General features: G+C 46.5%; 1 protein-coding gene across 1 annotated transcript in view; it reads left to right on the top strand.

Annotated features, from left to right (window-relative positions):
* ZBTB16 (zinc finger and BTB domain containing 16) overlaps window positions 1-27,104 on the top strand; it is a 132,953-nt gene that overhangs the window by 42,942 nt on the left and 62,907 nt on the right. Inside the window, exon 3 of the mRNA XM_070952633.1 lies at window positions 16,894-16,991. Within this exon, the coding sequence (XP_070808734.1) occupies window positions 16,894-16,991 (98 nt within the window). The remainder of the gene's footprint in view (window positions 1-16,893; window positions 16,992-27,104) is intronic.

Raw genomic sequence — 27,104 nt, 5'->3', positions numbered from 1 at the left:
GAGGAGAGGAGATCAGGGGGAGTTCTCTAGGAACCATCAGACATTGGGTGACCTCAGTGCAGAGGTGGTATTCAGCAACAGGTTCTGGAGAACCGGTAGTGGAAATTTTGAGAAGTTCGAAGAACCGGTAAATACCACCTCTGACTGGCCCCCATGTATTCTCTGCCTTCCGAGTCCCAGCTGATCGGGAGGAAATGGAACTTCAACCTCTTTTCAACCAACCTGCCCAGTGATTCTTTTGAGATATCTGCAGTTCAACCAGAAAGCTCCTCAAACAAGGGGAACCTTACCTTTTCTGGGGCTTAAGTTGGGGGACTTTTCACAGGACAATTTTTTTGGCCCTGTCAGGAGTATATTGACCTGGGCTAAGGATATCCTGATCCCTTGAGCTTCTACTAACCTTTTGCTGCTTCAGATTCTTCATGTCCTCACCGGGAACCTTGGTTAAAGATCTGCCTCTCTCTGTATTTTGCAGAAATGCTAAACATGGTTGTGTGGGCATGGGTTTATTTATGAGCTGCCTTGGGACCTCCTCTAGAAATCTTCAGGTTGAAGCCCTGAAAATAAAACGGTGAAGAGGGAAGGCTGGCATCTCTCATGTCTGCTTCCAATAAAGAGAAGAAGTAAAACAAAAAAACAACAAAAAAAAAAAACAGAGTTCCCACTGAGTTAACACTGCTCTCTGAGTCCTTGTGGTTTTCTGGTCCCACAAGAGAGGTTACCAGAAAGCCTCCTGGGTTCTTATTTTTATTGAGGTTATTGAGAAAGAAAATAACTTGAGAGCAGAGGGGAATTATCCTTCGCTGAGTGACAGACCGTGGCGCCTGTCAACCGGCTCAAATCAGATCGTTCATGCTGCTGTGCCATGCTCTGTTCCCCACATAGATGCAATCCTTTGCCAGAGATCGTCCGAGGAGCCCAGCTTTCCCCGTGGCTTTGTAATTGTCCCCTCTGCATCGCTTCTACCCATCCCATTTGCTCTTTTGATTTGCAGGCAATCTGGAGAGGTGGAATTTTGCTCGTTGGCGGCCGGTTTTTCTGCCTTGATGACCTTGGCTTTTTGAAGCATCTGCACTGTAAATGAAATGTGGCATTGTCTCATGTATCTTGATAAAATATATCAGTGGATGAATTGATTTTCATATTGATTTACTGCTGCACGGAATGACACAAGTGGGGAAGAGTGGGCAGCCCTATTCCATCCAGCCCCCTTCCGTGGAGGGCCCTATTCCAACACTATTATGGATTCAGAGGCAAAGCAGAAGTTAGACAGGATTCTTTTCCTCTTTTAGTGACAGGTGAGGTTAGTTTAGTGCAGGGGTGAAATCCAGCAGGTTCTGGAGAACCGGTAGCGGAAAGTTTGAGCAGTTCGGAGAACCGGCAAATGCCACCTCTGGCTGGCTCCAGAGTGGGCTGGGAATGAAGTTTTTGCTATATCCTTCCCTGGAGTGGGGTGGGAATGGGGATTTTGCAGTATCCTTCCCTTGCCACGCCCACCAAGACATGCCCACCAAGCCACACCACGCCCACCAAGACACCCACAGAACCAATAGTTAAAAAAAAAATTGGATTTCACCACTGGTTTAGTGGCTGATTGGTTATGAGGAAAAAAAAATCAAAGTTTTTCTAAAAAAATAAAAAAAATTCAAACAGATCCCAGTAGAAGAAAATATATGGAGCTCAGGGTTCAATTGTGGACTCCTCGGTGTTGCCTAAGCTTGTTTTGTTCTTACAGACCTTTTATTACCCAACTAGGGAACATCATCAGTGCTAGTGAGTGCGAGGTTTGCACTTAGTTTATGTACAGTAACTTGTCCTGCCAATGTTGCTGGGGGTGTGGCTTTCTCCTTGCTCGTTCTTGGAGTATGATCCTGGTTTCTGCTTGATGGTTTGTCTGGAGTGCATCTCTGCTTATCTGGGTGTTAGTTGCTGCAGAGGTGTGTGCTTTGATTTGCAGGAGGGGTGTTTTGATCTCGTTTCCTTCTTCGTTTTTTTTTATTGTCTCTTTTGAAAGGTTGTAAATATGGTTTATTTCAGTGTGTCTATAATAAACAGAAAGGTTCATCCTGTACATGTGTTGTGCAATTAAGGAGTTTTCTTTCTTTTTTTTTATTGAAAAGTTTTAGAATGTTTTCTAAAGGGAATGGGTGGGGGGACGAGGGGGGGAAATCTGTTTGTAAAACATTAAGGAGTTTTCCTTGTGCCTTGTGACTACCAGTTAGTGTTCATGGATGCTGAGGAGAAAGCACATCCCCACCAAAAGTGGAAGGGAACAGCTACTGCATATAAGCAGGGAGCAAGCCCCACACTCAATAGCACTGATTATGTTACCTAGTTGGGCAGTGAAATATCTGCAAGCAAATAACCAAGCTCAGAAACCCCCACCAAGGACTCCACGGTTCAAATAGAGCCACGGATAAATGTCTTGTTTAGGCCAACTTTCCCTAACCCCGAATACCCAAAGCTAGTTAGCTGAACCGTGCTCTAAAAACAGCTAATTGGGTGCCAGCATAGCTTAAAATAAACCATAAATGATGGAAGAGTTTGATAGCCGCCTGCTAACCAGCTTCACCAGTTGAACCTTTCAAACCATTGATTTCAAAAGTCGTTGCTGTGCAGTCAACAGGCTGATTTGAATAATCTAGCTGCATTGTTACCATCCTGATTGTCAGGACAAGATCTCTCCAGATCCAATCAAACCTCACTGTCATTAAGCTGCATTGTCTACAAGAACGTCAAGCTGCATGCTTAAAGAGACAGGACCCTGTTCCCCACAAGACTTAAGATTTAATGCTGGAGCATGCCCTGATACCTAACCTCCGTGTGATGTAACCCATGTAATTTCAGGTTGTATACTTTTATGTGGCATCAGTTGTGTTCAAAAGAAAGCTGACAAACCAGGTTTGGGGGGGGGCAGCAGTCAGAAAAGCAGGGGAGTAAGTATTTTAGGCATTCCCTTGTCCCCAGATTTGACACCCTTGGTCCTCACCTGGGGAACAAAGAAAAAAAAACGAGAAGCAGGATGGAGAAGGAAGTGTAACGAGTAGCTTGGCTGATCCTCAGCAGGCTGCTGCACCTCCAAAGAGGGGATGTTACTCAGCCTGCCACTGGGAAGGCTTGTTGGCTTGTTGCACTCTTCAGTTCTGGAATGCGTTCAGCTGTTGGATATTTTTACTTCAGTTAGAGATTTTTTGCTCTTCTCTGAGCCAGGAGCTGTCATTTCCATGCCCAGCTTTTGCAGGCTGTGAAAAGCCATGAATGGCGCCTACGATGATCAGAAGGAACATTTCCTACTCCATAACAAACGATGGCAGAGATTTTTTTTTTGTTTTTCTCCTGATTGTAGCTTCCTGTTTAGGCAAGGCAAGAATGCCACCTGTCCAGAGATGGTATTCAGCCGGTTCGTACCAGTTCGCACGAACTGGTAGCGGAGATCATGGGTGGGCCCGCTCACCTGCCCACCCGCTCCGGCTCTATGCCATCCTCTTTAGGGACATTTTCGAGGCCGGCCACATGCACAGAAGGTGGGCAAATGAGCCAAGCATATGTGTGGAAGGTGTGCGCGTGAAGTGAGAGTTCACACACACAGTAAACCGGTGGTAAGTATTTTGGAAACCCACCGCTGCACCCGTCGTATCCATACAGAAAGTGGACTCAGTCCTGATTTGCATTTTATTCCCGAGTTTGTAGCCATTTCTCCCAAACCCTCCTTAAACAGTTTTGAGGTGGGGGGGACGAAAGGAGAAAGGGGGCTGTAATTCCTGCCTGCTGGAGAATTTTTGTCAGCGCCTCCATGCCCAAAACAAAACAAGATATTCTTAAGCATACACTTAAGTCCAAAGTCTAAATTGACCACTGATTTAACTCTTGTTACGATAGGTGAGGTTAAGCTAACATTTGGCTGTTTGTGTACTATGGCGTTGCACAACCCCCCCTCTCTCCCCCCCCATAAAGCAGCAGTGGAAATCTTGTTTACAAGTGGGTGTGTTTTAAAAACAGCAACCATACAGGGAGTTAATTTTTCTCCCCATCTTTTGAACCTCATAGTGTTGATTTATTAATCTTAAAATCTGCACCCAGCGTCAGATTGCGTAATCCGCCTTCCTTTCCATTGTTGGCCTTGTGTCCCCGCAGAGCCCTGAAGGGGCCCATCTAGGCCTGCAGTTCTGTCTCTGATGGAGCAGCATATTTATAGCCCGATATAAATAAAATGAGAAGCTTTCCTATAAAACTCTGTTATTACTGCAGCGCAAAGTTGGAAAAGGCTCCAGGTTTCAGCTCTTCGGTTCTCGCATGCTCCCATGAATATTTTATGGGGAAGGAAATACATGGTGTGTCTGAATCTTTTTATAGTGAGGCTGTCTGTTAGTCACCTTCCAGGTCTCGCCCTTTTGAAATGTGCTCATTAGCCTCCTCCAATCCCAGCCCCTCCAGATGTGTTCGGCTACTAAGGCCATAACCTTTGGCCATCATGGAAGGATTCCATCTTGAAGGCAAGATGTGAGGAAACCTGATTTACCCAAATACCTTTGGCATCTCTTCCCTACACTCTGTTGCTGTTGACATTCTCCATTGAGTTGGGTGCTCAAATCCCCACCCGGTTTATGTTGTCTTCAAACAATTCTGCCAGGACTTGATAGTCTAAGAGGCTCTTTCTGTTATTTGCCAAGGTAGCAAAGTATATTAAGGAAATTTATGAGGAACTATAGACCATTTGGTAACTCTGGAAGCATTTTGTCCTTCTGTTGGCCATTGTAGTATGATCCAAACACTTGGAGGGTTCTAGGATGAGTTGCATGTGAAGTTCCACAGACATTACTATGTGCAGGCTGAACTCTTTAGGTATAGACTGCAGGTTGGTAAAATATAGGTTTGTCCATTCTTCTTGATAGAGCAGATTAGAAGTACCTTGTTAAGAAGATGGACTCTTGTCTCATCATAGCTGTTGGCCAACTCAAGATTCCTTCACATGGTTTCTTTTTCAGTGTAACATTCTGAAGTCTGAATCAGGAAATTGTCCAACTATTCATGGATTCCCCAGCCAGGTGGAAATTCTGGAGTTGCCCTCTCAACAAATCTGAAGGACACTTACATGGGGGAGATGGTTTCTTTGTTCATCTAGCTCAGCATTTTCTCCTCTGAGGACAGTTGTTCAGTAGCTTGGTTGGAAGATTTAGGCATAGTCTTTCCCATCACCTGTTACCTGAATCTAAGCCTGGAGATGCTAGGGGTTGAACTTCCAGCCTTTTTGTCAAAGTGGTTAGATTGTTGCTAAGCCTGGAGATGCTGGTGTTGAATTTTGGACCTCTTCATGAAGAATCTCAGATTGTTGAGCAGCTACGATATACCCAAAACTACCGTACATCCATGTTCCATTCCAAGGAACAGTAGCTACATCTGTGGGATAAGTGAAGCCCTCCAACAAAGGATTCACAGCACCCTGAAGAAGCCCCTGGTTCTTTGAGCGAAAAAGACGTGTTCATAAAAGTGACACGTAAGCCAAGCCTTGATGGACTATGCTTGTATTTTCCAAGGCCCCAACTTTGCACTGAAAATAGCTGCACTAAATTACTTCCTAATCTGTTAGGGTTTCTTCTGTAGTTGAGGTATTTAGCGAAGGTTAGATAGAAAGCTGGTGAGCCAGTCCAACCTATCTTCCTTCTCTCTTTAATGGCCAACCTTGGGAAGGATTGGCTGCTGAGCCGATCCAACAGGGCCGTAGCAAGTTTCCCGAGCCCCAAATCTTCCATCTGACAAATAAACTTTCCCTCCCCTCCCTTCCCCTCCCCTCTCTCCACCCTGTCCCCAAATATCTCTGCCCGTTGAACCGTGCAATTTGCCAAGGCTGTGAGGGGCCCTTGAAATGACAAAGCACCCTTTAGTTAATTGCATGACGGATCGCCCAGAGTTAAAAGTTCTGATTTATATGACTGTAGCTCTAACTGCTCAATAACCCGGCTGCGTAATCTACTTTCATTTCAAACAGAGCTGTGATTTATGGGGCGGCCTGCCGTTTTAGCTCAGAAATGAGGTGTTCAACATATGCTCTGTTGACATAAATTTGGAATTTATTGCTCTTGTCAAAACTGCCTGTTGGACAAAGGTGCGTATTAAGGCAATAAATGACTGGGAAGGGTTTTCTGTCAAATTTTCTAACCATTGTGCTCAGTCTGTTTGAGGAGTCAGGGGTGGGATTGGGCACGTCTGCCTTAAAATTTGTCTAGTGGGTGGGTGGAGGTTTCCTCAAACTTGGAGAAGGAAGAGGGTGCAAACTGATTAACCTTTGCTTTCATATATCCTGGAGTTTCTCTTCCTTTTCTTTCTCATTAGCAAAGAAAAAAAAAAGGGGGGGAGTTAGAAGAGGACTCCATCAAAGCAGGCGAGGAGGTTGGATGCATCATTTCTAAGGAGGAGATTTTTTGCACCAAGAAATTCCAACAGTCACTTTTGGGTGCCGTGGAATAACATTCATCTCGTTTTCTGAATGTCAGGTTTGCAGGTTTTCCTCCTTTGTTAGCCTGAGGAGCAAAAGAATGACTGCATAGTATTATTAGCATAATTGGCCATTTCAGGGATGGCTTTAGACCAGAGGTATCTAACCTTGGCAACTTTAAAACTTTGTGGACTTCAACTCCCAGAATTCCCCAGCCAGCATGATTTGAAGCCCCATCAGCCGTAAAAGTTGCCAAGGATGGATGTCCCTGCTTTAGACTCGTAGGAGATACATCCTTCCACAGTTTCCCCAAAATACTGTAGGTTCTGAAAAGCTTACATCACATTTTTTTTTTTTATCTCTGCACAGTCCAGTAATACAGGCTTGACCTACTTCTGGTAGAAAATTAATTTCTGTTGTTTGCATTCAGATTTAGCTCTGCCTTGAATAGATGGCTCCAAATTACTGTAGAGGAAGAAGCGAGTCCCAGCTAATCGAAACCCCAGAAATATTGGAGGGGCTTTTTTGAGCCTGAGGAAATCTTGATCCAGCTATTTATCTTTCAATAAAGGACCCTCAGCCAGATAAAAACCCTTCTTGAGGGGGGCTATAAACTAGTGTCAAACTTTTGGGAGCTTTTATGAGTTGGGATTCTCAAACAGGAAGCAGGACTTGTAGATGTTCCTCAGCTAGAGAAAGGAAGTGCATTTCCTGTGTGACCTGCCTGTTGGAGAGTGAAGACGTTGGCCTCCAACCTTTCCACTAAACCAGGGGTCTCCAACCTTGGAAACTTTAAGACTTGTGGACTTCAACTCCCAGAATTCCTCAGCCAGCTTTGCTTTACAAGTCTTAAAGTTGCAGGTTGGAGACCTCTGCACTAAACCCTGTAAGAAGCCAAACTCTGATTTGTCAGGAATTATGATGGCCTAAGGATATTTTTAGATTGTGGCTTATAGTAAAGATGGACTCGTCAAATCCATGTTCTCAACCCTTTCCTTCTTCTTCAGACAACTCCTCTTTCAGATTACTTGGTGCAGTAGAGTGGAAGTAGGTTTGACTACTTTCCCTGGGAATCCTCTGCCATCAGTGGTGGGGAGAACTGTGCTCTTTCAAAGTGTGTTCATCTCCAGAAGGTTGGTCCCTCAAGAGCTCTTGGTACTAGATTTCTCAGGTGCAGATGTAACCGGGGTCTCTTTGCAGAACTGGGGATCTCGGACCCTTTTCAGAGGATTTAATTGAACACCTTGGAAAGCAAGAATGGAACCAGGCAGAATTATTTTTTGTCCTGATCCAGACCAGGTGGAGGATTCTAGACCAGCGGTACTGATCGTTTCCTCCCTGCCCTACCAGGAAGACGAAGGAATGGCAATTCCTCTGGCTTTGTGGGAACAGAGCCCCCCCCCACTCCCAGGAGCTGTGGGGCGGGTGTGCGAGGCCCCCTCTCCTCCTCCCCCTCCCCCTCCCCCCCCACTGTTCCTGTGTGCGGGTGGATTCAGTCTGCTTTGACAAATGCCTGTGCACACCCATTGTACACACACAAACTTGAAACTCTCCCGAATGGGCCGAAAATCGCTTGCCACCAATCTCCCTTCCCTTTCACACCAAGCACCCCGTTGGGAAAACTCATAATTTTTACACCACACGGTCCTGACTGGTCAGTGTGGGAATGAGTGTCTCTTTGAAGTGCTTTTTGCAGGAGATTTTACAGGCCTTTTTAATTACCTACAGCTTGCGAGAGGCCTCCTCGCCAGTCCAGCTTTTGATGGTTTGTTCTTTTCCCGTGGCCTGTTCAGAAGCCAAGGTGCAGCAATTGTCCACCCGCCCCCGGCCCAGCCTGCTCTAAGCTACCACTCTGGCATCCCACCCCCCACCCTAAGTTTCAAAGACACCCCCCCCCCCCCCTTGGGCTATCCTGGTCCTGCTTCCTGTTGGGAGAGGGAGGGAGGCCATCCTGGGAACCAGGATCTTTCAAAAGCTCTGCCCTCCATCTTCCTAGTTTCTTCAGGGAAGAGATGAGTTGGCAGCCAACAACAGAAAAAAAATATCCAGCAATTAGTAGCCCAAGGTGAAAGATCCAGTTCGGGGGGCACAGGAATCAAACAGACAAATTTCCGAAAAGGTCTCTAATAGAGCAGGAACTTGAAGTGGACTGTCTATTTGTAAAAATTGATCTCTGTGGCCCAAGGACCCTTTGCTTGCCCTGAAGTTATTAATGCCCCGGACTAACTCTTGGCCAGTCATAGGCAGTTGGGTGCTCTCTTCTTAATTTGTGATGAGAAAGGAGAATTGGTTGTTTGATGCAATGAACACCCTGACAACAAGAGATTGGCTGCCTGCTTCTCCAACGGAGGGTTGGCCCGGGTGACGAAGGCTGCTGGGACCTCTGCCTTGGCCTGCACGATATTGGCAAGACTAGCCTGGGCCGAAAGCCTTGACTCTTGTCCCTCCTTCCTTAGCCCTCAGATCGATTTTAAACGGCTGTTAAGTAGTTAAGTTGTCCAATTCAGAGCGGATGGATGTGCCGAAGGCCGAAGTGGACTTTAAGCCTTTTTGTTGGAGAAAGGAGACTTTGTTGTTTGGTCTCCTGGATCAAGAATCCTCTCCGGAAAGAAACAGAGAAAGAAGCTTCATCTGGGTTTGAAAATAAAATCAAACGAAGCAGAATCTCTTTGCTCTTGTAAGATGGGCAGCCGTATAAATGAGAGAGAGAGAGAGAGAAAGAGATGGATGGAGATAGATAGATAGGTAGATAGATAGACAGACAGACAGACAGACACAGACAGATGAGCGAGAGAGAGATATGAGATAGATAGATAGATAGATAGATAGATAGATAGATAGATAGATAGATAGATAGATGATAGAGAGAGGCAGACAGACAGATGATAGATAGACAGACAGACAGACAGACACAGACAGACAGATGATGATGAGAGAGATATATGAGAGAGAAAGAGAGAGAAAGAGATGGATGGAGATAGACAGACAGACAGACACAGACAGATGAGCGAGAGAGATATGATAGACAGACAGACAGACAGACAGACAGACAGGCACAGACAGATGAGCGAGAGAGAGGTATGAGATATAGATAGATAGATAGATAGATAGATAGATAGATAGATAGATAGATAGATAGATAGATAGATAGATGACAGAGAGGGGCAGACAGACAGATGATAGATAGACAGACAGACAGACAGACAGGCACAGACAGATGAGCGAGAGAGAGGTATGAGATAGATAGATAGATAGATAGATAGATAGATAGATAGATAGATAGATAGATAGATGACAGAGAGAGGCAGACAGACAGATGAGGTTGAGAGGGAGATATATGAGAGAGAGAAAGAGAAAGAGATGGATGGAGATAGATAGATAGATAGATAGATAGATAGATAGATAGATAGAGACAGACAGACAGACAGACAGACAGACAGACAGAGATAGACGGATAACTCATCTATATGAAAAAGAAAAAACACCACCCAGCAAAGGAGCTTCTTCAGTGTAAACTCTGCTGTTCTTTCTGATAGCAGCTCCGATGCTTTGTCTGCCTGCCCAGCTCAACCCTCCAGCCCAATTGGCATCTGCTCTGGCCAGTGGAGAGAAGCGTGATCTGCTAATGAAGTCTTGGTGCTTAAGGACCCTGGCACAGAAATCAAGACCGCGGTTATCCTTTGGCTAATGACCAGGATGCTCCACCTTCGCCTTTTCACTTTCCTCTACTCTGCCAATGTTTCCTGGTTCTGGTTCCTGTCCTTCCTGGGCTAAGGAGGTTCCGTTTTCTCCATCACATTCCTCGAATACTCGAAAGCTTCTCTTAGTTTCTTTACTTGGCTGTTTTTTGGCAACATTTACTATTGCGAAGTATTCCTTGGAAAATCCCAAATCTTGGAAGGTTTCATAAAGTATTCTCGGCTTTTTCAGGTGTTGACTCTGTCTTCCTGGAGGGGAAAATTGTATGTTGTTGGGCTGTTTCTTAGCTCTTGTGCGTTTCATTAATTGATGCTTTCATCTGGGCTACTCGGGGCCAGTTTTATACCCAGAGCAGCAAAGAAGCCAAGTCAGTAACTGAATAAAGCAACCCCCCATTTTTGCCCTCACAGGCTCCTGGGTTGCCCCCAAAATAGCTCCCTTGAAGGTCCTTGGTTTTTCTTTAGGACTGCATGGAAGTGAGGAAGCCAGTGAGTTTTTATTTATTTATTAAATTTACAGTGCCGCTCATCTCATTGTTTAGCTTTAAGTTTATTTATTTGTCAAGCATATATAAGATTACAGGTAAAAATTATAAACATACTTCGAATACAGGAAAAGAGTAAGTAAAAAGGAATATCTCACCAATCTCTTTTGCATCCCCTTTGCACTTTTTTAAAGCTAGCATCCACAAGCAACAATCCCAGTGTTGTTTCTTCTTTTGCTCAGTCTTTTTGGTACTTCCTCCTCACCTTTATAAACTCTTTCTGGCTTCACTTTAAAATGAAGTCACCAAATCCAGAGGCCAGTGGTGAAATCCAAATTTTTTTACTACCGGTTCTGTGGGCGTGGTGTGGCTTGGGCATGGCTTGGTGGGCGTGGCAGGGGAAGGGTACTGCAAAATCTCCATTCCCATCCCACTCGGGGGCCAGCCAGAGGTGGTATTTGCCGGTTGTCTGAACTACTCAAAATTTCTGCTACCGGTTCTCCAGAACCTGTCAGAACCTGCTGGATTTCACCCCTGCCATAGGCTGTGTTCCAGGTGTGATTGCACCATCAGTGTGTTTCAAGTCATTTTTTAAAAACATGGCAGGTTTATTTTTTGCTTCTTTACCCAGAATTTCTCATCACGTGTTACTCTTTTTGCATGCACACGTGTGTGCTCACACACAAACCCTAATCGCTTCCTTTCGAGAGGTGGCACAGACTTCCAGTATTTCTTTTCCCTTTAAGAATATTGCAAAATATGGCCTCTGCCACTCGGGCAAAATTATCCCAGCACAATGCCTTCCGAGGTGCATTATTGTTAATTTGTTGGTTGTGTGTATCCCGATGGTCTTTTCTGATAGGAAAGTCAGTCTAATCCCTGGGCACCGTCTCTGCGGGTTTAATTTGCTTGCACGGAACTCAGTTTTTTAAAAATGCACACGAGATCTGGAAGTTAGATCAGTCGGATGTTGAATTATTAAAGTACAGTTCGTTTTTCTGTGCCCAGCCCTTTTGGAGATTATAATTGAGAATCAATATCTATGGAATTGTTTTATTTCATTCTCCTTTCTTCCTAAAAGCACAACTTTAGCAGAAATAGCTGGCTTGTCTATTGATCTCTCCCTTTCTGATCTTAACAGCACAAGAGGCTATAATACCTTGCTTACATCTGCTGCGGTTTCTCCTCTTTTTCTGCAACATTGCCTTAATCCAGTGAGCATAAATAGAACATTTCAATCATATTTTGCTACCCGGAAACCAGAGATAACGCGCTTTAAGACCTCGTTGAAAGGAGACGGTATGAAACGGGGCGCGATAACATCATCCTCTAAGCAGGTGCCAAATGGAAAACTTTTGTTCCTGTAGAAATTTGTTGATAGAGATATTTCAAATAAATTACTTGCCGAAAGGCTGGCGTGTTCTTTATTTATTTCTTTAAAACAAAGGGGCCTGCTTATGCAACCAATAGCAAAGCTGGTGTAGATCTCTAGGTGAGCAGTTGGCCAGAGTGAGATTAATTTGTCCCTTTGTCGTTTCTGACACTCGGTGGAAACTTTGTTGGAGGAGGTGGGTGGGTGGGTGGGAGCAGCAGCAGAGGTAGAACAAGAGACATTTTGGGTTGTTGTCGTTGTTTTAATAGGCTCAGATGCTCTTGTGCATCTTTGCAAAATTAGAAAGTTAAGGTCCTGGAAGAGAATGTTTGGCTCTGAAATGGCAAGACGACCCTTAGAAAGTGTGCAGACTTTGGGGCATCTTTGAACTTCTCCATCAGATCTTCGTTGGAAACGGCAACACAACCTTCTTGACATTCTTACACATAGTAGATCTGTGTTTTCGTAAATTATGATCCAGGCTCCTTCCTCCATTGGAAGGGGTGGGTTTCTGCTCCTCAGTTTCCCTCTTTGCCTTGAAGACACCAGTTTAGAGAAGCCTCTATTGCAGTGGATCTCAACCTTCCTAATGCCGCGACCCTTTAATACAGTTCCTCATGTGGTGGTGATCCCCAACCATAAAATTATTCCTAAGACCATTGAAAATATGTGTTTTCCAATGGTCTTAGGCAACCTCTGTGAAAGGGTCATTTGACCCCCAAAGGGGTCGCGACCCACAGGTTGAGAACCACTGCTCTATTGAATTAATAGGTTGAAGATCACCCCACACAGGAGGAATGGACTGGGAATGGACTGGGAAAGGATGAAGGACACGTGAAGAAGTCCGTGCCTGACCTCAATGGCTTGAATTAAGGAGGCCAGTTGAAAGCCAATTACAAATCCATCTGATCGATCTAATTTTCTCTGAGACACCACCCATCTATTAAATTAATGCAAGATCCCTATTTCTATCTCATAGAACAGGATTTCTCAAGATGTGAGAACTTTAAGAGGTGTGGACTTCAATTCCCAGAATCCCCCAACTGGGGATTATGTAGGTTGAAGTCCGCTCGTCTTAAAGGGGGCCAACGTTGAGAAACACTCTCACAGAAGACATGATATACAGACTTCTATGATATGACGTTACATTGCATTTTGCAGTACTTTCTGTATTCCTCGCTTAGAGGCACTGGAGGCCGTTTGCAAAAACAGTGGGATTTGGTTCTTTGTGATCAAGGTGGATTAACAGAGTTGGAAGGGACCTTGCAGGTCATCTAGTCCAACCCCCTGCCCAAGTAGGAGACCCTACATCTGCATCTACCTACCCATGTTTCCCCGAAAATAAGACCCTGCCTTATATTTTTTTGAACTCCGAAATAAGTGCTTGGTCTTATTTTCATGGAGGTCTTATTCTTTTGGGGTGCGTGGAGCAAGATGGGGCTCCTCTTGCCGTCTTATCTGATTTCCAGCTCTGCGTTTAGATATTTTGGGGGAGGGCTTATTTTCGGGGGGGGAGGCTTATTTGAGCACATGCGCTCAAAAGCCCGATTGGGCTTATTATCAGGGGATGTCTTATTTTCGGGAAAACAGGGTTGGATTGAACTCACGACCTCCTGATTGTGAGGCAAGAGCTCTACCTCTAAGCCACCGCAGATCCACCTGCATGATTGATTCATGAAATGGTATTTAATGCCTGGACTCTCACATTGTCCTAAAATGTGTTTCCCCAATGGCTCAGATCATAAAAGCCACACCAGGGCCTCCTGTATTCTGTGAACCAGGGTGGGACATTTTTCAGCGATTAATGTTTCTCTCCCTGTAGTGTTTCATTCCCCCCAACCCCATCCTTGTTCCAGCTAGTAAGCCGTTTGAAGACTCCCTTGCATTAAACCAAGGAAGAAGAACCAGCCTGGCTCGCTGGGGAATTCTGGGAGTTGAAGTCCACAAGTCTTAAAGTTGCCAAAGTTAAAAAACCCTTACATTAAACCTTTCCCTTGGCATTCTTGTTTGATGTCTTTGCTCATTTCAACCGCCTGATCTCAATAGATGCTACCCCATTCCCCCCGGCTGTTTTCTCCTTGTCTCCTTCACGTTTAGCTTTGCAAAGTTTTGCCAATGATCCAGCCAGCTTTAGAATCACACCCGACTCTGATGCAACTTTTGTCAGGAGCATCTTAAGGATAATGACACGGAGAGGAACCGCGCTGGTTCATTGGAAAAGCATCGTCTTCTTTTGACCTTAATTCATGGTTGCTCCGAGTGTGTCCTGGCAGGATGGCAAGGCTGGTGAGAAAATGCTCCTGGATTCAGAAGTGTCTTGTCTAACAAGTCAGCCCTCCCAGCTTCTTCAGAAAATCTGGATTTGTGGTGGCTTTTGCCAGACTCCCTGCTCCATGTGTTGTTTGTTTGAAAGGAGCTTCTTCTTCCACTCGAGCTGGCTCAGACTTGTGTCATCTTGAGCTCTTCTCAGAAATGCACATGGTCTTCATAAATATTTGTGCCGGATTGGAAGCCTGATAAAAATGTCATCATCTGAAACATTATGAAACAGTCCAAAAAGAAAGTCTTGTTTTTATGTTGGGTGGATGTGCGTCAGTATTCCAGCTAGCCGAATCAACCATTTTGTACCTGCTTAGCATAGTACAAAAATAAAACCAGTTTATTGTACTTTCTTTCTACCGTTCATCCAGGGCTTCGAGGGGAGGCGGGGTATAGAGAATTGTTCTTTTTTGGGGGGGCAGGGTTTGCTGGCATTTAAGTCCCCCGAAGTTGGCCTTGGTGCATTGCACGACGTCTTCCTTTTATTAAATGAAGTTTTAAAAGGTTTTGTGTTCTTCCTTTTCTGTCCTAGACAAAATATATCGGCGAGTTTTGCTTCTTCTTTTCTTTTCAGCTAGAAATGAATTGAAAGGCCATTTAGATGGCAAATAGCAGCAACTGTCCGTGTGTAATTTCTAAGGTTATAATTAGTGGGTTTTTGCCCCCCTTTTCTTGAAACTGTGCATTTGAAGAATTGTTTTTTCAGCAAATGCCACAAGCAGCTGCTGGGTCTTTCTGTACATAGACACCTCTCTAATAGCCACAATTGCTTTGCCCACAACTGGACTGTGAACAAGGCTGGAAAGCCAAAACAATAAATAAATAAAACAGATGTAGAAATTTCTTCTCTTCCCTCTTTTCGTACCTCTCCCTGCTTCTAGCTGAATTGCGTATTTCAGAATAGTTCCAAAATATGCCAAAAGTAGCCCCTTATTTACAGCCAAGCGAAGAGTCTGTGTAAGCAGGTACTTGTCTTGAGTAAAGTTGTTCCTTTTTTTAAAAAAAATATGTTTGCTTCAACGTTTCTCAAATGTTCCATTAGAAGAAGAACCTGAAAACTACTCTTGAAATGTTTGCTTTTGACCAAATTCAGAAGTGCCACATATCTGATTGTGCTGCCGGATTAGCTATATAAATCTCGGGGGGGGGGGGAATCCTTCTTTAGAAAGGTTGAGAATGTAGCCAGGTGGCTTTAAGACGTGGGAACATTGATAGTTTTCTTAAAATGGTTGAAAAATCTTGCTTGCCTTGTCCGAGTTAAAGGCATGGCTACTGCGCAGACCGCAGTTGAAGAGGCCTGACTTCAGGAGACTGGAGACTGTCTTCCATATAGCCTACCAAAAAGGGTGTTTTTGTGTGGCTCCTCCTCCTTGCTCCCCAAACTCTCCACCTTTAGGGGAATGGTGATGGTTGGGGTTGATAAAAGTTGCCGTTACTGCTCTTGGCTGACTCTGCTATCCTTGGTGAAGAGTTGAGCGTACTCAACATTTTGGGAATATCAGTGGGATTGGAGGCTCCCCCAAAGCAGGTTGCCTCCTTGTAGAAGAGGTTGAGGGGTCTCCATCAGACTGTCAGGGCTTCTTGAAGGAGTGCTTCTGCTCCTGCCTTGGGAAGATCACAGCCCACGCGGGAAGTAGGAAAGTCAACTTCTCCCACACTCCTTTTAGTGCTTTGGGGGCCTCTTCCGACCACGCGGTTTGCATTTCGTGTCTACAGACGTGGTGGTTTCTTTTCACCAGTCATTTCCAGCCTGTTTTGGAAATGTGAAAAAAAATTTCAAATTGGGTGATGGAGCAAGGCAACCAGAAGTGCAGTGTGGAGATAAGCAGGGACTAGGACAGGAGTCAGCAATCTGAGGCTCTGGAGCCACATGTGGCTCTTTCACCCCTCTGCTGCGACTCCCTGTCACTCAAAATATGCATCACAACCACCAATGTGCGACACCCGCCAGCATACAATTTATTGAGTTTTTCAACCCCCGGTAGGCCAACCATGGATAAATCCAAGAAAAGAAAAGTTTCAGAAAAAAAAACAGAACATTTAATTCAATTACAAATGCTATGTTTTGTGGCCGCTCAAGAAATAGTCAGGCACAGGAAGGGTTTTGTGGCTCCCGGTGTTTTCTTTTCTGTGGGAAACGGGTCCAAATGGCTCTTTGAGTGTTTAAAGTTGCAGACCCCTGGACTAGGATATAACCCCACCCATTGAATACACACCCATCACAAATAAAGTGTGTGTATGCCCTTGCTTCAGTATTCAGGGCCTTCACCAAGATGTCAAATCGATTCCAGAGATACGAGCCACTCTTGTAAAATTAATGTCATTGCTTCTCCTTCTGTATAAGAATTCCATGTAAGAATTTACTCTTCCATGTAAGAGTTTACTCTCCTGTGTAAGAATTGTGCCCAACAGGCAATCATTAGGGGGGATGGGGGACGGGGTGTTTCTGAGCTGGTGAGAATCTCTGCATCGATAGAATTTGGGGGAGGCTCCCTAATTCAAGAAGGGCCGTGCCCTCTCCCCACTTAGGCCCCATAAGCTCTGGACCTAGACTTCATCTCCTCTTTTCATTTCCCCTCCCCGCAGGAAACTGCACAGTGCAATGAAGACCTATGGGTGTGAATTGTGTGGAAAACGATTCCTTGACAGTCTCCGCCTTCGGATGCACTTACTGGCTCATTCAGGTAAGCGTAAATGTGTGTGTGTGTGTGTGTGTGTGTGTGTGTGTGTGTGTGTGTGCGGGGTGGTTGTGTTCTCCCATCTTGACCCTAAGTTCATAGGTACGTCGGTCTTGTCCTGGAGTTACCATTTGCCAAAATCCTTGGTTCTAAAACCGTTCAACCAGGTCCCCCAGAAGGACAGGTATGTTCCCAACAGGTGTGCTTAGGACCCCAGGAGGTGTGGTGTTAAATGGCTGGATGCCTTGTTTGGATAGTAGCGTACAAGAAAGGGGTTACCTCTTCCCCGGCCTTCTCCTTTCCCCCTCTTCCCAGAGCTCTCGTTTGTCCTGGATATTTTGCCTCCGCTTAAAAAGATCTTTTGCTGGGGGTGGAAGCCCACCTGGGAGTGACTGCCATGGATCTTCCAGGGGGGTGGGTGGGAAGAAACCCATCTAGGCAAGGAAGTCTTGTTGCTCTTTTTAAGGGAGTAAAACCAACCATGAAATGGATTGATGTCTTTAATATGCTACCCCTGGCCGTGTTGAGGGGGGATTTAGCGATGGGGCCCAGCTGCTGCCGTTTCTTGATTTTGGGAGGAAGATGTGATTTGTGACCAATGGTGGTTGAGCGATTTCTCAAGAAACAGAACTAGAGTTGCAGGCTGGGGATTCAGTTTGTGTCGACGCCGAGGCATTCAAATCAGGAGCTCCTGCAGAGGAACAAAAACTGGGCTCTTTCTGAGATGGTAGACCAGGTGTCCTTCCTGTTTGGGATGTTTAGAGAGGCCCTTCTTGTTCGTAAAGGCTGTTCTGGGCTCCCCAGCTGTACAAGGGTAGTTCTCAATGGCAACCAGGGAGCCCTCTTGCTTGGAGTTTGGGGCCTCGTCCATCAGCTTCCCACCTGGATAGACCCTTCTTCTACTCCACCCACCGTCTTCCTTCGAATTTTGCATTTTCAGACATGCGTTGTGAATCTCCTCTTCTCCAAATTCAAGCCTCCACCAAAGTTTCATTAGCAAAAGTGGCAGAACTGGGCACTTGTTTAATGAATTTCCCTATTAGGTTGAAATGATGCAGGCCCTTTAATTAAAAGTACACGGAGGAACTAGCATGCTAAACTGAGGACGATACTTGCCTCTCTAGAAGCTAATTTAGTTCCCCACTCTCTCGTATCTCTCACCTGAATGTCAATGGGCACCCACACTAACAGAAAACTCGGTTCTTGGAGTGCCACCATAGTGTTCTTAATGCCCAAGAGCCTGGATAAAATCTCCAGGTTTATCATCACCAACATCATCGTCAACATCTTCATCATTGGTGGAACCTGGAAACTTTTTTTGGTGCTACTCAATCCAAATTGGCATGCAGATTAATTCCTGGGAGGACAAGCAGACCCTGAGGTGAGATGGGGTGATGGGAGTATAAAGACGATGGATGGAATTGAGGGTTCTCCACAAGGGCAACATTTAGTTGTCCCTCCCAAGGAAAGCCCCCTGGTTGTGAGGTTGTACTCCTTGCTCCTAAGAGGTGCCAACGTCCTGGCAGGAGGAGGAGAGAAGGATGGAAATGGTGGCATTCTGTTTCCAGCCGAATTCTGGGACAGTTTAAGGATTCTGTAAGTCGAATGCTCTGGAGGAAACGTTGCCATAAAGCTTAGCAATCATTAGGGAAGAGCTCACATTTTACCCAAGAGAGGTTTTGATTTGAATTTGGAGGAGGGACAAATATACAGTGGGCAGACAGCCCCACCTCTTAGCTCTCTTCCTCCGTTTCTTCTGTTGTTGGGAGAGTAAATTTTCCCAGGGCATGGAATGACCATCAGTTGGGCACTGTTACCTTTGGGGCTGGTCTTGGAGAATCAGCCCTGGCAGAAAAACTGGGGAGACCTGTTTGCTCTTGGGGGGGGGGTCTAATTTCAGGAAACTTCCACGAACCTTCCAAATCCCTCAAAAGCCCCCTTTGTTTCCTTTGGCCCCTGGGGGAGCTATGCCAACTTCAGCTGGGTCCCCCAGAAACCTCCCTTTGAGGTCCTTGCAGGTTCTGGGCAATTGTGCAGATACAGGGTTTGTGTTTTTATCAGCAGGTGTCCACTGGAAGTGTGGGGAGGAAATGGGGGGGGTTGAGGAGGGCTGGCCACTTCCCAACCACCTTTTCCCTTGTCGGAGGGCAGCCCAGGACACGTGGGGTGTAACGCGTGTTTTGCCTCTGGGCTGCCTTCCCCTTCTTGCCCCGTTTCCCCCCCTCCTCCCGCTCTCCTGGCGCACGCGGCTTCTGTTTGTTGCTGTGGCCGTGGCCTCATGCCAAGCGCTGTCTGGCTGCCGGCCCACTTTGAGGGTACAGTATGTAAAGCCAGCGCTGAGCCAAGTTTGTCATTATGAAAGATGATTATGTTTTTTCCCTTCCTATCCGGGCGGGAGGGGGAGGCGCCCTGATGCTCGAAAACAGCCACGTTAAATTCCAGCCACGTTGTTGACAAAAGCAGCCGCTACACCTTGGACTTTCTTCTCCTCCCAAGCTGTGCACCCCCCTCCCTCCCTCCTCCTCCTCGCCAGATAAGCCGAGGCAGAATGGGCCGGAGGAGGGCCGCCTCTTAATGCTCCCACAATGGGGTTGTTATTTTTTTGGAGGTCTTTTTTGGGGGGGGCAGGAGGGGGTCCACGCAGAGAAATTCATGACTTGTTTAATTAGAAGTGGGCTCCCTGCGTGGAGGAGCCTCTGGTCTGTTGGGGAGGGGGGTGTAATGCGTGTACGGCATTCGCAAAATCCTGAGGTTAAAAGAATGGAATTCCAATCAATTTTGGATGCACATCAGCTAAGCGGGCATTGAAGAGAGCTAATCTTCAGGTGTAAGGTATACTTGAAGATTAATTTTCGAGCCATAAAGCCCCAGCCCTTAAGTAACAAGGCAGAGAGGTAGAATCTTGATTGTCCCGTGGCTACTGTACTTCTAAGTTTGCTCGAATGAAATCAGGGGAGCGTGCCAGGTCCTTGTGCCTAGGAGCAGGTGAGGTGAGCACACTTCTGCAGTCAGGTGTTCAGTGCTCAACTCCAAATCCCCTTCCTTCTGCAAGCATTCTCGTGGTTGGGTCTTCTGAAGGCCACGAGGGACCATCCCACTCAGGATGACCAGCAAGAACAAATCATATTACTCTCCTTTGGACACCTGATGCAGGGGTTGCCAACCTTGGCAACTTTAAGCCTGGAGGACTTCAACTCCCAGAATTTCCCAGCTGGCTGGGGAATTCTGGGAGTTGAAGTCCGTCATGCTTAAAGTTGCCAAGTTTGGAGACCCCTGACCTGATGGATCCCTTTAGTTCTTTCCTATATATTAGAACCTCTTACCCCATTCCTCTTAGAAATGAAAGGTGGAGTAGAAGACCTCCATAAGTCCTTCATTGGCAAAGAGCAACAGTAGGCAGACATTCCTCCATTCTTCCATGCAAAGAAGAGGACATGGCAGGTTCTTCACTTTCTCTGATCAGTTGGGAGTTGATATTTGTTGCTCCTGATCTTAAAATTGGTGCCTGATGTCAGGAGGACTTCAACCCATCTAAGGTTGTTCTCAATATCAAGAATGTAGGGAAAGGAGTCCCTCAAGCCTTTGAGAAGATACAATGGTGAGAAGTGGAGAAGGAGAAGAAGAACTGGTCTTGGTGAACAGGTGCCTCCTCTAGATACTCATGTTAGTTTTGTATGGAGCCCTGGGTTGGAAGGATTAAGCATGGGGTGGTGGTCCCTGTTACTCCCCACTCTCTCAAGTGTGCCCCTACAACAACTGGAAAGTAGAGGAACATGGTGCCCACTGCCCACCCTTGGAAAAATGCCACCTTTCATTAAAATTGCTCTCTGCTTGTGTTTACGTTGAAAAATTGTGTAGGCGTGTTTTCTCATGGCAGTGTTTATAGCAACTGTTTCGTGTACACGCGGAATAATTATAGCTGCGCAGAGCACATGCACATGCAAACACCTCTGTGGTAACCTGGGTGTGTGACAACCAAAAAAAAAATAAAAATGCATGGCTTGGAAAGAGGGAAGATGGGAAAATTTGTTTAGTCTGTATGATCGGTATGGTCTTCTTTAATTCCATGTTTTCAAGCCAAGGCTCCAAATTAAAAACTTTTGACTTTTCTGAATTTCAGACGCAATTTGTCGATTTAGTTTCAAACAGGGGGTGTCAGGGAAGCATCTTCTCAGAAAGGCATGCCCTCATGAAACGAAGACACCAAAACACAACTGGAGAATATTGTTTAGAAGAAACTTGTAAATAGAAAGTTTGGAGTGATGTGCACAGCACCGATTTTAGTACAAACTTTCTTTTTTCTTCCCCCAGTTCCTTCCCCGCCAAACTAGGACAGGAATGAGGCAAACTGAACTTACCCATGAAAAAAATTAAGATGTTCCAAAACACCACAACCACAACCTCCTCCATCTCCGCTCGTTCCTCCGAATCACAGAAGGGGCCCCAAAGAGCCCGGACTGAGATCTGACTACCCTTTGGGCTCCATAACTCACTGGGGTCTTTTCTCAAAAGGTCCGTTGAGCCCCACCAGCCTCAGGAAACAACATCTGACCTTGTGCACCAAGGTGGCCACCATGCTTGGATGGAGATCAGAGGTAGCCACCTCTGGAGTTGGAGTTGAGGAGGTCGTGGGTTGTGTGAAAGACAAGGGGGAAAGGTGGAATAGATCTTAGGGACCTACCCCACACTCCATATTCATAAAGTAGCCCACTCTTTGTAGGGCAGTGTTCCTCAACCTTGGTAGCTTGAAGATGGGTGGACTTCAACTCCCAGAATCCCCCAGCCAGCACTGCTGGCTGGGGGATTCTGGGAGTTGAAGTCCACCCATCTTCAAGCTTCCAAGGTTGAGGAACACTGTTCTAGGGGGACCTATTAGGGAAATCAAATCTGTAGGATCAGAATTTGCAGTCCCATTTTCATTGAGGGAACCTTTCTGGCCTTTGAAACAGGTGTGATACACTTCATTTGTGTCAACCCTCCAGAGGCTGCCGCTGTTTATCTACTGATGTGGTACCTTCAGATTTTTTTTGGGGGGGGGGGTCCTTGTTCCTGCCTCGGTTGGCATTTTTCCTTGGTTAGGGGAGTGCCTGCCCCCACCCCGGTGGTCTTCTCTGTGTCCATTCTTCTGGAGCCAGGAACTGCTTTTCCTTCCTCCCTTCCCCCTGGAATGCAAAATCCATGGCTGGGGAGGTAAATGCAAGTAGTCCTTGATTTATGACCAGCAATGGAGGCCAAAATTTCCATTGCTAAGCGAGACGTTCGTTGAGTGAGATTTGCCCCAGTTTTACGACCTCTCTTGCCACAACTGTTACACGAATCAGCGCAGTTGTTCATTTAGTAACCCGGTGGTTAAGTGAATCGGGCTTCCCCATGGGACTTAGGTCGCAAAAGGGGACCCCGGGACACTGAAACCGTCATAAATGCGAGTCAGTGACCAAGCGTCTGAATGCAACGGTCTTAAGTGTGAAAAATGATGATAAGTCCCTTCTTTCAGTGCCATTGTAACTTCGAACCGTCACTAAACGAACCGTTGTAAGTCGAGGACCAGCTGTAACAGAATAAGAGAATTGGGAGGGACCTTGGAGGTCTTCTAGTCCAAACGCTGCCCAAGCTAGAACCCTAGCCCATTTCGGACCAGAGGTGATCCAAACTCTTTTGAAAAGCCTCCGGGGTTCGAGGTCGATGCCCAGGCAGCCTGTCCGTCCAGCTAGCCTTCTACCCAGGGAAGAAAAGTCTCTGGCACCCCTAGTCCTCCTTTCCTCCCGGCCCCTTTGTGTGCCACCCTCCTGGCCATCCACCTGTTTTTGCCCCTCTTCCCCCAGCTGCCCAGGGTGGCTTTGCTGCTGCTGCTCCTCTTGGCTGGCCGGGCGCCCGCTGCCTCCTCGGGTTTTGGCCGGGCTCCCGAATTTATTCCCCAAGTGATGTCATCGGCTTGCCGGCAGGGCTGGATGTTCTGCCAACATTCCAGAGAGTTTATGATCGTTGGCAGATGCGCAGCCAAGAACACACTGTACCCGCAGCAGAAATTAATGCAGGCTTGAGTTGAGTCCAACCCCGATACACAAGAGAGGAAGGCGGGCGGGGGGGCGGGGGGGGGGAGAGGGAAAGAGAGAGAGAGAGAGAAAAAAACCACACAAACTGTTTAATGCTGTTTATAAATTATACACTTGCTGATGAAAAATACATTTCTTTCTCTTCCTCCTCCCGCGCACACCTCTTTTTATCTGTCTTTTCATTTATTTATTTTCAGCCTCGAGAGTTTAAGCTGATTAGAATAATTTGGTTGTGGGGGTTTTTTGTGGTTTGTTTGCTTTTAGCTCCTGTTCGGGCAGGGGTCTCGAGCTGCTGGCACTGGTGCGCCAGGGCCACCCTCTCCTGCCCCCCCACCCTTCTGGCCCCCCACCCCGGCCTTTACCTGAGGACCTAGGATTTACTTCTCCCCTCTCCTCTTCTTCCTCGAGACCTCTCAGCCCCCGTTTCTCTCCTCTTCAAGAGCTGCCTTCTGCAGCACCCTTTGGAAAACAACCCAGCCTTGTGTGTCTCGTGTTTGAGGTTGTTTGCTGGTGTTCCGTGTCCAGGGTGAGCTCTGTTTTTTTTTTTTAAAGACGCTAGTCCTCTGCAGGGGAACGAGAACTTCTCTAAGAGTTGAGCAAACACCAGGACAATAGAAAACAATAGTCTCAGGATCAGAAATCAGAGCCATTGGTGACGGGGAGTCAATTCATCTCTAGTGTCCATCCAGCCTGGATGGCTGTTTTTATGGACGCCACCCAGAAACATTCAGGTGTCTGTCTACATTTGCTACTTTTACGTTGCTTCGGTTGTTGTGCCTTCCCCCCACCCAAAAAAAACCCCCCAGCCCACAAAAAAAAAAACCCAACAAAAAACAACAACCCCCAACCCCTTGCTAATGTTTATCATTTGCCAACAGGCTCGACAGATTTCTGCTTCCTGTCGAGCGTCTCCGCTGTAAAGGCCCCCGCGTTGCTAAGGAGCCGCTCTCTCTCCGTACTGTAATGGGCTGATTGTGTATTCCGTTCAGCACTGTATTTTATTTTTGTATGCAAGGCAAAGTGTTTTGATGGAGGACGATTGCAGAGTGTCTGGAGGCTGTTGGGGAGTTTTATAGGCCGTACAGTACACCGCGTGCCTTCTGGAACGGAACGCAGGCTGTTGAATTTTGGATAAGGGGTGTCACGCTCTCCCTCCCGAACTCGCACCCTCGGAGAGAGAACAGGGTTTTCTGGGGCAGGGGCAGGAAAGAGGATACCGTGGCTTCCCTCTTGCACTTTTGGGGGGCAGAGGTGGGGTTTGGGGTCTCAAATGATGGGGGTGTGTCAGAGAGGGAGAGATCAAGATTTTGTTCTTTCCGTGCTTCTTCTCCGTTCCTTTTTTTGGGTGGGGGGTATGTGTCAGTGTGACCCTCTGACGGCTCTTCCAGTGCAGTGTGGCATTTTGCAGGGAGGGGCTGGCTGGATTTTGGGATTTAAGAGTCTCCTTTAGGGAGGGCTGGTGTGCAAGACGGAGAAAGGCATTTGTGCACCCCACTCGTGTTTGTCTGGAAGTTGGCAAGAGGTTGGATTGATACCTTGATATGGTGTATGGTGCAAATCCTTCTACACACAAGCACACCCACAGGAACACTGCTTGCCCACCCTGGTGAGGAAGTTTAGGTCCACCTAGGAGCCTGGTCAGATGAGCCTTGAACATGGCAAGCAAGGCCTGGTGTGGAGCAGAAGCTTCAACCATCTGTGGTCCAGGAGGAAAGGTGCTCTGCTTCTTTTCATCTGCAGCGCAAGGAACCAAGAACCAGGAATCCACCCTGGTTGGCCGTAGCCTTCCTCACCTCCATAGTCTTCTCCGGGAACCACAGGCTGGGCCAAGCATTGGAGCATGAGGCAGCCTTGATGATTCTTGCTCCAGGTCACAAGGACCATATCATCTTGCCATAGGACAGGAACAGATGTGCACAAATGTACCGTCTGAATGTACCTAGTGGTCCTTCGGTGAGATCACACCTGGAATCTTTGGCTGTCTGATCCCTCAGACCAGGGATTCTCAGCCTTAGCAGCTTGAAGACACTTGCCAGCTTGGAGAATTCTGAAAGTTGAAGTCCACACATCTTCCAAGTTGCCAAGTTTGAGAAACGCTGATTTAGCCTGGAGATGCTGAAGGTTGAACCAAGGATCCAGTAGGCCATGTAGATGTTCTGCTGTGGCCTTTGGTCCTTCCACGGAGACTTCAAATGTTGCCTCCATGGTACTGAGTCCTTTGGAAAATGAGTGACTCCCAGTTTATTTTGAGGGGGCTTCGTAAAAGGATGCTATGGATAAGGCCTGCTTAGTGGGGAGATAGCCCAGGACAGATCTTCAGTCTTCTCCAAAGCACTCTCTCCCTCCCCCTCCCTCTCTCTCTCTCCCTCCCTCTCTCTCCTCCCTTCCACTCTCTCTCTCCCTCCCCCCCTCTTCCTCTCCCTCCCTCTCTTTCTCCCTCCGCCTCCCTCTCTCTATGTCTCTCCCCCCTTCCTCTTTCCCTCTCCCTCCCTCCCCCCCTCTCCCTCTCTCTCCCTCTCCCTCTTTCTCCCTCTCTCTCTCGTCCTCCCTCTCTCTCTCCCCCTCCCTCTCTTCCTCCCTCTCCCTCCCTCTCTCTCCTCCCCCCTCTCTTCCTCTAGTATAGGGATCTCCAAACTTGGCAACTTTAAGACTTGTGGACTTCACCCCCCCAGAATCCATGAATTCTGGGAGTTGAAGTCCACAAGTCTTAAAGTTGCCAGGTTTGGACACCCTTGCTCTAGTGTACCTTTGACCTGCTTGCTTTCCACATGTTGGACAATGTTCCCTCAAAACAGCCCCATGAAAATAAGGAGCATGACGGGGGGGGGTGATATGGCTTGGCGGTGAGACCCCCGGTGCAGAATTCAAAGAAGCACGAACACCCAAAATTGTCCTTCTTTTCCCCTTCATGAATTAGTTTCAGAAATGTTATTTATTTTAAAAAAAGTTGCATTAAGATTTTACTGGTCAGATGACAGATGAAAATAAGGGGGGGGGGAAATCATACAGGCATGAAAATAACTACATCCCCCCTATCCGTAACAGCGATAACGGCAGAGATGGTGATGTGGTGGGGGCCATAACCCAGAAAGCGAAGCGTGGGAGGCCGGGGCGGGGGGGGGTGGGGGGGGCTCAAATCATGCTGCCGAGAGCGTTGCCTTGTGGTTTTAAAAAAGGAAATAAGACATTGACAGGGATGTTCACTTTAGAAATCTGCCTTGTGATCGGTTTTAAAAAAAGAAGAAAGAAAGAAAGAAAGCAAAGCCCCCCCCTCCCCATTCCCCGCTGCCCTTAATATGCTTCTGTCTGTGGCTTTTGGAAGCTGCATTATTCTCTTCTGTAGGTTCAACGGCAAAGGAAATGGGTCTTGGACCAGATTCGGTGAGGAGGGGAGACATTTTCAGGGGGGGGGGAGCGGAGGGAGAAAACTAGAGTAAACCCAGTGGCTCTCTTTCTTTTTTTTTTTTTTCTTTCTTTTTTTTTCTTTCCTGGGCAAAAGAAGAAAACGAGGGAATGGGGTAGAGAACAGGCTAAATTTAAAATTGTAATTGGCTGACTTCCACAAGCTTGCGGGTGTTTTAATGACTCATAATAACTTCATTTAAAACCAGCTGAGCAGAAAATAGATTGGAGAAGAGCCTCGAGCCATTATGGATTTCTCTGGGTTTGGGGGTTTTTTTTATTTTATTTTTTTTTCTCTCTTTTGCTTCCTTCCCCAGCTTTCTCCCCCCCCCCTTTTTTTTTTTTGACAAGCCGTTTTCGGCAGCCAGCAAGGGTGCTCTGAAGACTTGGCTGACTTTCGCTCTCTCGCTCTCTCTTTCAGAGTTTGGTGGGCTGCCCGAGAGAGATTCTATAGAACCTAGGCTTTGTGTGATATTTTTTTGTGTATGTGTATATTTGTGTGTGTAGACTGATTAAAAATAGATGCCTTGAGGTATTATTTTAGCATCAGTGTGTGGAGAATGTTTCTTTTTTTTTCTTTTTCTTTTTTTTTTTTTTCACTTTTGATGTGGTAAATGGGACATAAATAAAATTGTTTTTGAAATGACTGAATTAATTAGGTAGT

The sequence above is a fragment of the Pituophis catenifer genome, unplaced genomic scaffold (assembly GCF_029215685.1).
Source record: "Pituophis catenifer annectens isolate HBS135680 unplaced genomic scaffold, rPitCat1.0.hap2 SCAF_12, whole genome shotgun sequence".
NCBI lineage: Eukaryota > Metazoa > Chordata > Lepidosauria > Squamata > Colubridae > Pituophis > Pituophis catenifer.
The sequence above is the reverse complement of the archived record's forward strand: the minus strand, read 5'-3'. Positions and strand labels throughout refer to the sequence as shown.